General features: G+C 34.6%; 1 protein-coding gene across 6 annotated transcripts; it reads right to left on the reverse strand.

Moving 5' to 3' along the window:
• Window positions 1-3,306: 3,306 nt before the first annotated feature.
• On the reverse strand, window positions 3,307-15,334 carry LOC119075934 (mucin-5AC). Of its 6 annotated transcripts, none has more exons than XM_037182547.1 (11): window positions 15,238-15,334; window positions 10,966-11,249; window positions 6,449-6,518; window positions 6,055-6,384; window positions 5,876-5,974; window positions 5,363-5,672; window positions 4,619-5,302; window positions 4,302-4,557; window positions 3,905-4,239; window positions 3,644-3,799; window positions 3,307-3,578 (listed from the first exon to the last, which is right to left on the reverse strand). In XM_037182547.1, the coding sequence occupies exons 2-11, from the start codon at window positions 10,977-10,979 to the stop codon at window positions 3,517-3,519; spliced, it is 2,316 nt and encodes a 771-aa protein (XP_037038442.1). In that variant the 5' UTR covers window positions 10,980-11,249; window positions 15,238-15,334; the 3' UTR covers window positions 3,307-3,516. The 6 variants fall into 6 exon arrangements, with proteins under 6 accessions (XP_037038442.1, XP_037038406.1, XP_037038401.1 ...); XM_037182511.1 differs by having other exon boundaries at window positions 3,307-3,583; window positions 3,649-3,799; window positions 15,238-15,333; XM_037182506.1 differs by having other exon boundaries at window positions 3,307-3,583; window positions 3,649-3,799; window positions 15,182-15,311.
• Between the last annotated feature and the right edge of the window lie 409 nt (window positions 15,335-15,743).

A 15,743-nucleotide genomic window follows, 5' to 3' on the forward strand; every position in this document is an offset into this window, starting at 1 on the left:
CTCTGAGTTTTCTTACAACTGATTATCAAAATTGACCTGTCAAGTCAACATATTAATTTCATATTAAGTTCAGGTTAATCAGTCGTCGAAAATCTTGCACAACAATCTAGTTTAGTTACATGTTATAAAAAAAATCAGAAGGAGGAGTAAATTGTTTTTTGTTGACGCAGGAATCGATCCTTATGTACTGAGTATCATCGATTTTCTTAAGAAACGGAGAGGTCCTGAAGGAATGACTTGTTGTCCTTGTTGAATGTCCTTTTGTCCTCTAAAAAACTTTATCCTTGATCTTAAGGTAGTCTCTCATCACCGACACGTTTTTCGCGATAAGACCAATAACAGTTTTTTTTTTAATCTGGAAAGAAAAAGCTTTGAGCTCACTACCTTTCCAGAGAATTTTTGATCGTGATTTGATCATGAGAATGTGAAAAGATTTTGCTCCGAGTTTCAAAAAGCCTGGTAGCCTAAAGATTTTACTAGACACTGCCCACTGCCCTTGGTAGACGTGACTAGCACATTGACGTATAGAATGCAGATCATTACCACGACAGAGTAAAGTTAACCAGGCAGGAGCGCTTGTTTGACTAGGGACCTGAATAATCTAGTAGCCCTACATTTTCTGCGAATAAAATTTTTCAATTTATGTCAGTGTTCATTTAAGTTCATTTTAATCCAGTGTATTAGGTCCCTTATTTGACGTTTCGAAAATGAACCGCTCCTGCCTGGTTTATTTTACTCTGCCGTGCAATTACTCAATGTGTAGGTTGTTGTAATGAATGACTTTCAAAATTACATCTTTTGGTCTGACAATTTTCAAGAAATTCATGCTAAATCTTCTGCTACATTTCTCTTAAAATGCATTTCGTTTTAAAATCACAAAAGTCAGAGTTCTTTGTTTATTCTTGCCGTGTCGTTGTCGGTAACAGATGGATATACCGGATATACCTGTCAGCAACTAGTCTCGCTTTCCATACTGTTTTTTTCACAAAATGCTGAAACTTCGACCAAGTCTGTCCATATTCCAATCTTCTCTCATATATTCATTTTATAAAAACTAGTTACGGTCAGCATGATGTAAAATCCATTAAAAAATCATTAAAAACAAAGAGATAATGCAACTAAATTCTATTTGTGCCACAAACACAAAAATATTATGGAATAAATTTACATTTTGCTTTTAATTGTAATTCTTCTACTTTCAAAGTTGCGATCGAGCCATATTTGAAATTAAAATATCTTTTTCGTCGACTACACTTTCAATTTCGTTCTTTTCTCCATGGTTTGCATACATATTTCTGCACGATTTGTATTGAACTCTACATTTATACCTATCTACGCTAACTACCGTGAATTTGTGATTAAATTTTTAATTTTTCATTCTCGTACATTTGTATCAGATCACATGTTCATTTTACTCTGAATTTCACAGGTGAGTTAATTGAATCAAAAGTTAATGATTTTGCAAATATGTAGAGTATTGATGGGAAAAGCTTGGCAAAAATGATTGAGTCACTGATGATTTTGTGAATTTCAATTACATTTCTCTTCCCATAGATATGGAAGCAAAAATGCAACTTCTCGTTATAATGCTCTTGTGCTGGTACGGTGTTCGCTGCGAAGATTTTCTAGACCAATTTAAAGCCGAAATCGATCAACTTCCAAACGATTTAGATACGTTGATTTTGCATATTGAGCGAAATTTGAATCCAAAATCAGAAGAGTCTACAACAATACAACCAATAAGGCTCTGCGTTCGAACCTCGGAAGAGTATCTAGAATTTTGGAGCATTGCCAATAACTTTGATGAAAACGTTGACAATCCATCCGTATCAATAGTTCAATCAACGGAATGCCATGAAAATGACGAAATCGATAAGCTAAAGTTGTGGATTTTGCAAATTAAGAATGATTTCTATGACTTACTTAAAGAGCCAGCTTGGTCTAACGCTTACATAGACTTGAAAATATCGTACGAACATAAACTGACTAAATATTCAAAATATATTGATGAGGTCGCTAAGAAAGTTGTATCTGATAATGGGAAAACATCCATGAGTGCATTGAGAACTGAGTACAAATCGCTGGATGAGAAAATTCGATCTTTTTTCAACAGACTACAAAGTAAGAAAAGAGAAGAAAACGATAAATCAGCTGTTCTTTGTGCGGCTGAACTCATAGCTAACCGAATTGATAATGCAATAAAGATTTTCAATCACATCGCTGAAGAACGGCTAGCAAGGTCAATTATATTAAAGGCATACCAAAACGACGACTTATTCCAGAGGTTATTTGACTTCATACAACTATTAGGCGATTCTTCAGCAACCCAATATGCATATCAAGGACTGTTTATGCGAATGGCTTCCAAAGTTAGTTGGTATCACATGAATTCACTGATCTTTCTGAGCGGCATTGAAAAGCACAAAGGGTCGGAGTTCAAGACTATGCGCAGTACTCTTCAAAAAAAGCTGAAACCATTTTTTGAAGCTGGCGACTACGCTGATCTCATTTCTGCTGTTAATACTCGAATATCTGGACCTAGTGACTTTGGCCAAGGCATAATGCCTACGTTTGTGCATGGTGCCTACAATAGCGATGTTAAAAATGTCGTTAAAATTTTAGACATGACAAACAAGTTCTACTACATGCGACACAAATTATATCTAATTGACTCGTTGATAACAGAAATGACGATCCAAGACCATACCAACAAACCAGAATTTCTAATGGTTTTATCAGACTTGATGGATTTAAAGACGATCGTCTCTAAAGAATCAAATAAAAACGACAAAAAAATCGTCAGTCAAGTTTATGACAACGTACCCAACAATTTACTAGCTTTGCTGAAGTCAAACTTATGCATTCAAAATTCACAGACTGGTGAATACATGTATGCTGCTGCCTCGGATAATGCAGAAACCACCAGTTTACGACAAATATTTACTTCAAATCAGATTGACGAAGCCTTTAACTTTGAAGCTGAGTTTCGAGACCGAGGCGGTAGAATTCTTTTGAAGAACATTCGATTCGGAGGATATTTATACGCAATTGATGATAAGGCAAGTAGACAATTGGTGTTGATGTCAGACGACCCCAAAACTGATAAGCGAGCTGGATTCATAATTGAGGCGAAGGATTCTATTTACGTTCGCATCAAGTCCCTTCAATACAACGAGTATCTGTTTGAACCAGTCGGTGAAAAGAAATCATTTGTACAGTTGGGTAGCGAACCATCGGAAAACGGTTTGTGGAAGTTGGTATCGTGTTCGGATGTTCAATAAATTCACTTGCCGAAAAGCATTTTTAGTTCAAGTTTTAGACTTTTGTTTATTTTCTCATAGGTCCAGATGTACAGACACATTGGGCAAATTGTGTGGCACAGTGTTCAATATCCTAATTTTACACCAGAAGACTATTTTTTTCAGTATCAGAAGAAGCGGTCAGAAAAACATTTATTTTTCTGTCGCAGCGTAGTCTCTCATCTCCTCTCTCGTTATACATTCAGTTGAGTAGAATTTAATTTGACGCTAGCGTTCCCGGTCGACGGATTTGTAGTCTTTTACGATTACCCAATAGACCTGGAAAGCAATTTTAAGTATTAGTGGCGAATTAACAGGTCGAAAACTTAAATATTTCTACATACCCAAGCCTCGTGGTTGTTCCGACGATGTTTCTGCAACGTCAGTGGTACTGTTTTTCGATTCTTTGCTATTTTCATAATCGTCAGCTTCTTTAGCATCATTCTGTTCATCTTGAGAGTTGCTAATTTGTCCATCGACTTCTTCTTCCGATGTTGGATCTAAGAACCAAATTCACAATCAGTTCAATTAAATTTAAGTGACACGACTGTTTCAAGCTTTTGTTTCTATAAACAGCTACGACCTGTAGTTCAGTTACAAATTACCTTGCGTTGTGGATGAGCCTAATTTGCGTCTAGCGATCAAAGGGTTTACTTTTCGATTAATTGCTACAGCTGGTGCCTTGGTTCGTGCAGTGCTAGCGGCGATTTGAATTCTTGGACGGTTGCGTAAACGGTTCAATCCTGATTCAGGTGTTGATGATTCCGATAAAGTCACTCCATCGTTACTGTTTGATTCATCATCAGATTTAGTTGATTCACTTTCGCCAGACGCAGAAGGTCCAACATCGGACTCTGCATTAGCTCCTGGTGATTTTAAATTATTTAGTGCTGGTGTTCGACTGCGTCCAAGTAATCTGTTGGGTCTACCAACGTTGAATCTGCGAAAAATTCAATTTATTTTCAGAATTCTAAAATTTCTCTTTCTCCGTTTCGATCTCACCGTGACGGTCTGGTGGGTGCTGCTTTTTCTTCAACTTTATCTTCTGGTCGTTCATCTGTTGAGGGTTGTTCTGCTGTTCCGCTTTCATTTTGTACAGTTGCAGCTGGCTGAGTAGTTGGACGACCTCTACCTCTCAATTGGAATGATGGGCGCAAACGCAATGAGGATCGCTGCGTTGTACTAGCAGAATTATCCACTGCGTTTTCATCTGTAGCTTCTGTTGTTGTTGATCCACGCAAGTTGAATCGGTTTCGGTCTGGTAAAAGCAGTCCTTTAATACAAATTTTTAACAGAAAATTGTGATCAAGTTTTCTTACTTTTACCGCGTAGTGATCCTGCATTGGATACAGGTTTGGCCACCTCCTTTGCCGCTTGTTCATCTACTACAGGAGCAACGGTCGTTGTTCGACTAGCTCTGTTTCCACCGTTAAACGTTGGCCTTGAAAATCGGTTCGGTTTTGGATGACTTTGCTCGACTGGAGCAGCTGGTTCACTACTTTCTGTTGAGCTTGCTTGAGTACGCAATCGGAAACGGTTTCGTCCGGCTCCAAACGGAGATTTTCGGCCTCCAATCAGTGGTGCTTCAGTTGTGGTCGTAGTTGTAGTTGTTGTAGTAGTAGTTGTAGTGGTCGTTGTGGTTGGTGCTTCAGTCGTAGTAGTTGTTGTGGTGGGTAAAGTGCTATCAATGGTAGTTAAATCATCGTCTGTGGTTATATCGCTCTCGGTGACATCAGTCATTAATTCGTCATCACTGGTAGTAACATCTGTGTCAACGTTCGAGTTCTCATTGGCCAAGATTGCGTACAGATCAAAGGCTACCTTTTCCATAAAAGGAGTTGTTGAATCCACAATTTCGTTGATATCAGTCGACTCATCGACAGTCACTTTTTTCGGAATTTCTTTCACATCTGTAGACTTAGAGAATTCATTTTCCAAATTTCGTGTGCCTTTCGAACCTTTGTCATCCCGGTTAAAAGTCTGGCTGTCCACTAAGGCGATACCTATTACGAACGAACGAATTATATCCAATTGTGCTTAGGATAAATTCATTTATCACTTACTGGGACGTTTGACGCTGATTTTCTTTGTTGTCTCGTCAGAAACAGCTGCAGGCGTAACATTTCCGCTAGTATTAGCACCATTACCTGCATTTCTTGGCGGAAAACGTGTGATCAACGGTAAACGTTCTTCGCTTACTTCTTCTACAACTGGTATGCTGTGTCGTTGTTTTCCGCCGCGAGATACCACCTCATTTTGCTCTGGCACTGATGCACTATTGGCAGATCGATCTACTGTAGTGTAACGGCTTTTGTTACCACTAGGAGATCGGCTAGGCTGTTCTGTTGTACTTGACGTTGGACGTTTTTCATTCTGCAAATCGGAACGAAAATATTACTTCATTACGAGGGTTCCACTTTGAATTTTCTATTGATATGGAGATGCAAGTTTATCATATCCTATTGATAATCACGTCTTGCCAAAAATGCAGTTCGAAAGTAGTACTTCCTACCGACAACAATAGGGAGAAGTCCAAGGAATCACACGACCCTGAATAGTATCCCAATAGTACTTACATTTGCCGAACTTTTCTCGTCATCATCGTAATAATAGTAAACATATTCATACTCGTAGTCTACACCGTTGGGACCCTTCTTGATTTGGATGCGAGAAGTCTGAGAAAGAAACCAATTTTTACACGATTTAGTCGTTTTCTCGACAAATACATTGTGCATGGCTATTATATGATATTTACCTGCTTATTTTCGCTACCAGCTTCATCAAGCGAAAATGATTGATCAACCAAACCATTGTTAACCAATTGAGCCGATGAAGATAGTGGACGAGCGGTAGTGGTCAAAATCGGTTTAAATGTAGTTGGCTGCCAGTCGAGTTCAACTTGTCGCTTTGCCTCGATACTTTTCTTCACATCCTCGTTGATCAACGCACTCAACACCGGATTCAATTCGGGTCGTTCTTTGGACGACGAAAACTGTTGCGGTAGGTCATAGCTATCAGACAACTTATTATCTTTGGTTCCGATTCCTTTATCTAAAATATCTTGTGGTATATTGGATTTTTCCTCCTGTGTCAATCGGGGATATAGAGATTATCGACGGGAATGTGAATGGGAGTTTTTTCAATTTTACCTGATCAAATAACGATTGTGATTTAACGTCTGTCTGACATGTGGCCAATGTAGACAATGCTAATATTACTCTGAAAAGAAATTAAAAATCAATCTCAACAAACTTAATATATAGGAAATATTTCCATCGTTCTGAAGGCCGTTCATAAATGAACACTTAGATGCTATCTAGCAATTTAGGAGAGTGTTTCATGATGAAACACTTTCGATTAAATATTGCAACTTATCTCTGTAATATAACCCACATTTGATCATTTGATCATCACATCAGATGTATGCAAAAGTCACTGACTCAACGTCCAATAAAAAAAAATAATCTTTAACTGACTGATCGATTATGTCGATTGATATGAATATTACAAAATCATATTTTTCACCCATTAATTTGAATTCATTAATTGTTTTGCACGCATACACATGGTGTTTGTATTGAACTAGTTTATAGTTTTATGCGACACTTAAATATTTATATTTTGCATATATCTCGTTGATGACCGCAATATGAGAATGATATAAAAAAGTGATTAAAATTGCTTTTCGAAAAACGTGTTTTTTTTGTGTGGACCTCCTAAAAGATAACATATTAATTGAAACAAAGAAGAAAATGTTTCAAATCATCTGTGATTAAGATACTGACCAAATCTCTAACAAGACATTTAATTTATTAGACATTTAAGTATCAATAAAATATCTTCTAGACATCGACGTCATGTGAGAGTCAAAAAAAAAATTTAATCTAAGCTTTGTTGTGTTGATTGATATCGAGGCGGAAACTACGCAAGCAAACTCTTTCCCACCCTGCCTACTTCCACTGCCGTAGTATTTCCTTCTATAGAAAATATCATCTGTCCTAGTATTTGCCAGTATTAACGACCAAATTGCAGTTTCTATTGCTCCAGTCCAAGCGAAACATCTTCGAACCAAAAAATACAATTTTTGGCAATATCAAATCGACCTCATCAGTACGCATTTAGTATTTTCCCAAACTATTAACTTGTTACAGACGGCAAGCATGTGATCAGTATTATTATCGAGTCTATTACTTCCATCGACCAAAGTATTTTTAATCTGTTGATTTCAAATCTTGTACTTCACTTCTTTTTAATATGAATTTTACTGTATAAAGGACCATATTACCCAGAGCTTGTCATTATTTTTGTCGTTGTTATCGATAACATGTTAACTTTGCTATCTGAGTAAGAAACACATTGGTTAAAGGCCTAATATTTCAGAAGTTCAATTGATTAGCATTAACCAGCGGCAATAAATACGTATTTTCCCGTCTTATGTACGCTTATACTGTAAATTTATTTTTGTTTTTGCTTTTGCTCGCTACCACTCATAGGGACTCAATGAAAAATTTAAACAAATCTACTAAGTTCACTAGGATGCAAGTGAAATGCACCCGAATCCAACAGGTTCAATTTCCGATCAGGCCGAGTTCAACTTTCAATGACTTCACTTTTTCTATGGCACATTTACCATTGAAAAACTATGTAAAAAAACATCGAGAAAATTGAGTCAAGATTTTGTATTAATTTTTTTCCGGTATAAGGAAATGGTATTTGCGAACTTGAAACACTTACTACTTCGTTTGTAATTACTGCCGCGCCTGATCTAAATATATTACTTGTGGCTGTTTCATAAAATAAATGCTAATTAAGTTGCCGTTTGTAAATGTGAACTGTTTAACAATGGCTTAATAATTGCAGTCCTTCATGTATTACTTAATATGGTCTTAACTTAACAGTCACTTAAAATCATATTCCGTTCTTTTGGATGACGAACAGATAAACTAAACAATGGCTGTTAAATACAAATTTTTAGCAACTTCCGGTAGTAACCGTCGGTGTTAAGTGCACTAACGTTTTTAAAGTTTTCTGGATATTATGCTGATATGTCTTTATAAGTAGTCAACAAAGTACAAACTTAATATAGCCTTGCTAATTGAACTAACCATCAATAGTTCATCCAATTAACGAATTATTGATCATTTGATTCGATATTTTATTCGGAGATCTTTAAACTTGATAATTGTCTAAATAAATGCCCGTTCTGTGTTAAGGTCAACAAAAATAAAAAAAGCGCCATCGACAAAAAATGCCTTTCACTGATACAAAACATGATTTTTTTCTCGATTAACTTGGTTAATCGTTGCACACTCACAAAAAAATAATTAAATAAACCGCATCCAGCCGTCATTCGAAATTACAAAATCAATCGAAAAATACGTTACCAATTCTTTGATCTCTATCATATTTCGCGTTTTATCGGTCACCATCTAACATTTTCGTTTGCGCTATTGATACACAATATGCACTCTCGCTGTTTCTCATAGTGTTCAGTTATGATTGATCTTGCCCAATTTTTTTTGTTTCATTTCTTGAATATCAACGGTTAGGTCATATATAATTTGAATTGGGTCGAAATTAACAGAAACTTTTTTTTAGATTTTATCGCCCGTGAAATCTTAGTTGTAAAAATAGTCTTTATCTATACACGCAGTTGTGCACGGTCTACATGATTATTTCGTCTATTGACACACCAAATAAATTATTTAGACACAATAAAATGTAAAATAGGTGCGTACAGAGATGAAGATATGTAAATGTGCATTTTATTAGAATTTATTTATAAATCCAAGTAATTAAATACTTATTACCGAAATTGGAGTCAAGTACGAGTCAATTTTATGTACATATGTACTGATTTCGGAAAATAAAAGGTGTAGTCGACCTTATGCTAGAAAAAAAAAATTGGCCGAAATAATGACTTGGTGTAGTTAAGCAGTTCACCCGCATAAAACGAAAGTATAATTTTATGTTACAACTAAGGATTAAGTCTCTGCACTTAATTTAATGTAATTGTTTCCCACCGCTTTCCAATATTTTTCTTCAAAAATATCAGATTTCTTAACCATCACAAATAATTCTGAGTATCAATTTTAAATACTTAGATATCGAGAGCAGATTAGCTACAGAAGAAAGGAAATCCGAAAAATTTGCACGTTCAAATATTTATAAATAAATCCATTCATTGAGAACAAGAGAGTTGAGATATTAAATGGTATTAAACTAGCACCTATTATTTCTGGGCGGGGCTGAATGCTTTCGAAACAAAACAATAATTGTTCATTGTTGGCTGATTGATCTAACCTTTTACAGATTTTGTATTTACCGAATCTGTTACTTTTTCTTTGAGAGATTGGTGAACAAAATCTTTTACTTCATGAGCTTTAGCTACACTTAGGATAAATAGAAGCACCTTTGTTAGATAACAGATGATACCTTTGCCATAGTTTGTTTTTCCTCAAAGGTTTTTAACTCAATTGATGTTATTCGTTCAGCATGATATCTACTTTATACATTACGTAAATGATTTAACATTAGTAGTTCATGTGGACACATTGTGGAATGAATAAATAGTATTGGATTGTAATTTTAACTCTTTCCTCGGTCCGTAATCGATTTTTTCTATATTTAAAAAGAAAATCTTTCCAACAAAAAGACAACTATCAGATTCATTGTATTGTCGGAATTATTAAGTTTAAAACATAATGGTCCATTATTTTGGAACAGGAAAGGTGGGTGGATTAAAATAAATGTTTTCCATCATCGACAGCGAATACGTGAAAGTGTTAATTTATCATAAAAATAGCAAAGTCTCATCGAATGTTCATCGAATAAAAAAAACAAACAAAAAAAATAATCGAAATGTACAACAAAGTACAAGGATGGGCAATAAAATTAATTGCCATTATTGTGCATTTTTGGGTGTTATATGAGTTGAATGTCAACTTTGAGGTCTCTATATAGGAATATGCTTTGCGCACGAGTCAAATTACGAGGAAATACCAGACCATAGAAAACCGGTTCAAACTTGATTTTGATTATTATCTTGTAAGTCTGAGAAATTTTTTTTATTAATTCATTTTTGTAATGAAAATTTCAGAGAAAAACCATTTATTCACTCTCCACTTCGATTAGCTTGTACGTTATACTTATTGGTTTTAATATACAGTTCGCAATTTGCTATAATATCCATCCATCTAAATCACCTAAATTGGAATGTTGAAACCGAAATACTTAGTAATAAGTTTGTTATGCAAAATGACATTGAATTTTTGGATTTTTAAGACCGGGTTGGTTAATGCAATATGATTATGACGATGACTGTTATGTCTCGCCAATCATAATTTATGAAAAAAAACAACGATAAATGAACTAATGAACTAAGACGTCCTTCGTGACAAAGCACTGCATAATAAGTGTAATCATTGTAACATTCATGATGAGATACGCATCGAGAAAAGGGGGATAGCGCACACAGCATTATTACAAAATTTATACAAAGTTTGAAGCAGTAAATTTATATTCAGTAATTTTTTGACTAAACAATATCACGTGACAGTATAAATGCCAACGAAAAAATAATTTACTTTCAATGTACACACCCATAAAATCAATCGATTTACAATGAAAATGAAGAAAAAAAATAATATTAAAAACTGATACTTACATGAAACACAGCATCTTTGCACTTTCACTTTCGTGTTTATATATTAAATATCACTTGGATTGAGAATGAATTTTTGTCAGTCCCTCTTTTTGAGTATTTATTTATTTTTGAGTGTTTGTTTGTTTAATTTAATTAATTGTTAGCCTTATGATTTATTAACGAGACGTTTAAATATTCATTTTCCAAATAGTTTGTTTTTTTCTACTTATTTTTAAAACACTAATTTTTACTGTTTGCTTAACTTGGTAATTACTATCTCAAGTTCATATTGATGGTTTATGTTCCTTGATGATGGATAATAAAATGGTTATTATTAGTGTTGTTGTCACACGAATTAATTGGCTCAAAATTAGCTCATGGTAGATTATTTAAAAAAAAAAATTGTGTTCTGGCTTGTGGGATGTCTGTATACTTCTGGCATTTTCCGTTACATTTGATATCTCGCATCCAGATGAGTAAAAGAATCCAAGGACTTTAGCCCGAGGTACTTTTACTCATTGTAACACGATATATCAAATTATTTCTCGCGTATCGTACGGAGTTTTACTTTAAGAGCGAGGGAAAGACTTTTCCCTAGTGACGGAAAAGGCATATTCCCTCACTAGTAAAGTATTAAATATTATGCATGTATGACAAAGCGGTCGAGGCTTGCCGAGACGGCTTGTCATACGTGCATATTCTTTTTTATCGCATAAGCGAAAACGAGACAACAAGATATGCGAATGACACTTTGACAATTTACAGAAGTATAATGTTTGTTTATATATCCTAGGTGAATAATTTTTTCGGAGAATCACACCGCGTATGCGATAAAAGAATATATGGAATTTCTGTCGTAAGTACGTGAATCCAAAGAAGGCGATCACATTCGTCTAATTTTCCAGGCACATTTTCCGAATTAAAAGTGAAGCAAGGCAATTTATAATTAGTGCCCATCTCAACTAGAATTTATCGAGGTAAACAGAACCGTTAAATTTACATTCGCAATGGTTCTTTACGAACGTACTTCGTTACATTAAATCTTTCATTTGCAATAACGAGCAACCATAATTTAGGCTAGACGACTTGGTTTAGGTATTTTTTTGCATTGCTGCATAATAACACTAATTCATAATTTATATAGAAAATGCAAGCGATTATTAATGATTATATTAGCTCACTTTTAAAGAATATAAAATTAAGATAAAGTCACGTAAATAAACATCGAAAATTGGTTTAAAATCGGAGAATCACTGCAAGACAAAATTATGTAGTGACAAACACCGCTACTATGGAGTATCGACCAGATAACTTCACCTTCTCAACGGAAAACGTATTGCAATATAATCATTAGACCTAATCCCTTTCGATTAAAGTACACTTTAACATGTACTTTGTAAAAGGTCGCCAGGTCATCATTTTTGCGATCATTTCCCATGTAGCCAGCTTCTGTTATCTTTTACTCGAAGGCTTTAAGTTGACTACTATTGGTATGGTGAAAATTCACTTGAAAACGTCCTAATACCCTTGCGCAATGTATAATTTCCGTTCCCATGAGTGTTTCGACCTGAGAGATATTTACAAAAATTACTCATGATTTGCCTTCATACACCGCATTTCAATGACGGCAACCCATGTAATTTAAGTACAAAAAATATTCTTTCTGACTTGAATCCTTCCAAAAAAAAAACATTTTTATTTTCCATTATTCCATGTCAATACCCTCTTGGAAGAACCTCATCGTCGAAATGGAATTAATTTTTTTACAAAAAGAAGAGAAAAAAGTGCTCGTGTGTAAATGGCCAACGGCTTTACCGTCTCGTTTTGTTTGCTTTGGTTTTGTAACGTTAAACAATTTATTGACTAAATATCATGTAAATGAGGTGCTAGTGTCGGTATGTACCTGAATATTATGGGTTTAATTAAGTCATGTTGGAAGGTCAATATTGAACTTAATTACGTATGGACATATGCAAGTCAATTTATTTTTCTTTTCTTTGAAATTCAAGTTTATGATACAAATGTTCATGGGATGGAATTAACTAATTCAATTTTTCATTGCTGGTACTTTTCTTAACTACAGTTCGATTCGTGATCAGACAGAATGTACAATTTATTTAATTTAAAAAAAAATGTCCCTCTTGTTGCCCATTGGACAGACGGACACGTACATATATATATTTACTTTGAGGTCTGACTTGTAACTTAAACATTCAGAGAAAAAAGAAACAAAACCGCATTTTATGCTGATGTTTATGCAAACGAAGGCCGTTTTCGTATGTTATTATATTGGTGGTAAGAACTACTATGTATTCGACCTGCGAAGTGAATTCAGTTAATCTGTTTAAACAAAATATCAAACAAAAACCAGTGAAAGTGATTGAAAATATGCGCACCATGGTGTGTACTTTTTACACAAAAAAAATGAATAAAAAAAATACAAAAACGCAGACTGAGAATACCGGACGCAAACAAAAAAGTATTTATATATGTTTTTATGTATATCACGGTGGAAGCTGTTTATGTATTTCGATTAAGCAGTTATCAAACTGTGATACCTGTACAGCTCATAATTAATTGTATCGTCGGTCATTCAGGAAGTTAATTACTCTTGAAGCCAGTCATTTTCTACAGGGTTTAGCCTTGCTGATATTTACAGTCCACGTTTTCAATCTTAATTCGATAGGTTTTATAGGGTTGAAATTAGGATCATTGTAAGAATTTCATTATAATCATTCATAGAGCATTTGAATCTGGCATCAATATTACTAACTGTACTATGTTGTCAAGGCTGTATCAAAAAGTAAAGCTTTCGTTGACTTTATTGAGAAGAACGAAGCACTGGGTAAACAGCATAAACGCTTTTTTGGCATATGATGTGTCACGTGTATTGTAACACTCGGTCAGCGGCGTCGTGTGACAGTTATACATCTAGTGCCGAAATAGTTATTTATACAACCGAGTGTTAAATGCTTTTTTAGGCACTAGACGTGAAGATTGTCACTCGAGGCCGTAGGGATTTATCATCGAGTTGTATACAACGTTTTTCGCAATAAAGGCAACGGAAAGCCCTACTTTTCGTCACTTGTTGCGAAAAAAGTATTTTCCCAACTGAGTGACATAAAGAAAATTTTTCGTTGCCATAATTGAGGAAAACGGTTGTAACGGTGATAAATGATATTTTAGGCACAAGATGCGGCCTCGAGTGAAAATATCGGCATATTGTCTCTTAGAAAGCAGTCTATTGTGAACAACTATTAAGAAATCCTTTCTAAGGAACATTTTACAAAATTGAAGGAATTGCGGAGATAATTTCATTTAAGTGAGAATTTAACTCAAAACAAGATGTGCCGGAATCCGAATAACATCTTCCGTGATGTAGGTTTGGTAGTATGGACATTTACTTTTGAAAGTAATTATTCAAAAATTTATGTTATGGAACAATCTAACTCTAATTAAAGTAAAACAATGTTTCCGCGGGGCGTCAACTGAACATCTATTTAGTTTCTAATTACATTATAAAAAACGTGCTCGTGTTATGGACCATGCAAAAATTTCTAAATCATTATCTGTATGTACAATCCGATTTACCAAACATTTTCTTTTAAAAGAAAGGAAAGATAAACGTAAAGTTCAAAGTTGAAGTGTATCGAAGTGTATCAACTGGAAAATATATTCAGGATTCTCGATATGAAAAAAAAATTCACTGTGTCGACATATCACAAGGCATTTCTTCAATTCAAGCTGTATTTAATTCACAAAACCCAATTGAAAGCGAATCTCAGTTGAATACTAAAAAAAACATTCATGGTATGCCATGTGCTGAAACACTCCGGAGATATTAATTATTCACTGACGTGATGTTATATCAAAAAAAAATCACTTTTGTTTTCAATGAAATGGTGTACAAAAATTTATCTTTCAGTCGGCATAGGTATAATTTGAGGTGCGTCAAAGACAGGTTCTTCTTTCACTTTTCTTTTCTTAAATTACATTAGGCATTTATGTATACGGCAAATGTGTTGTTATTTCTTTGTACGCTCTTTTATACGATCCTGATTTAATTGTTACAATTCTTATGACACTTTTTCATCACCAAGGAATATTTTTCCAATAACTGTTTCGATATAATTCTACGAGCGAAAAAGGATATTTTGAAAAAAAAAATTTAACGAATTTGTTTCATACGGACAACACCCCACAAGCCAAACCAAAATGTAAGTCAACGAAATTGAACCACTAAACAGCGTCGTTGCACAATTGACAAAGAAGAGAAAAATGGTTTAAACGAACCAAACGCGCCGAACCAAATGATATAGATATTATTCTCCTTTCACTTGAAACCACGGAATGATAGACAAAAACAAAGTGGGGCTTTATGTATGCAGAGCCCCCACGCTTAACAGTTATGGATTAACGAAAATTATTAAATAAAAAAATAAATTAAATTAAAAAATAAAAAAAATTAAAAATAACAAAATAATGACAGAGCATCAGTATGGTCAGTAGGTATTTTGAGTCAATGGATGTGCTGCACGAGTATCGTCTGCCTGTTGTTGAGGAGGGCGATGATGACGATATTTGCGTCTTAACCTGTATCATAAAAATGATAACTTTACAAAAAAAAATGTTTTTATAAATATGCATATCTACTGCATACACAACACGATTCACGACTCTTTTTTTTCTGAATGCGGTGGTGTTGTTTGCGGTTGAGTAAACTGATATTTACTTTATAGTTCGGCGTGATATAAATGACATTTTCGCGGAAAAAAATTATGCCAATGTTGGAGTTGGGT

The sequence above is a fragment of the Bradysia coprophila genome, chromosome III (genome assembly GCF_014529535.1).
Source record: "Bradysia coprophila strain Holo2 chromosome III, BU_Bcop_v1, whole genome shotgun sequence".
Classification (NCBI taxonomy): Eukaryota; Metazoa; Arthropoda; class Insecta; order Diptera; family Sciaridae; genus Bradysia; species Bradysia coprophila.

Bases quoted from the DNA above. Each gene is read 5' to 3' on its own strand.
- LOC119075934 (XM_037182547.1), bottom strand. The intron at 5,975-6,054 runs GTAAATATCATA...TTTCTTTCTCAG, and splicing joins CTGGTAGCGAAAATAAGCAG to ACTTCTCGCATCCAAATCAA. The intron at 3,579-3,643 runs GTATGTAGAAAT...ATTGCTTTCCAG, and splicing joins GGAACAACCACGAGGCTTGG to GTCTATTGGGTAATCGTAAA.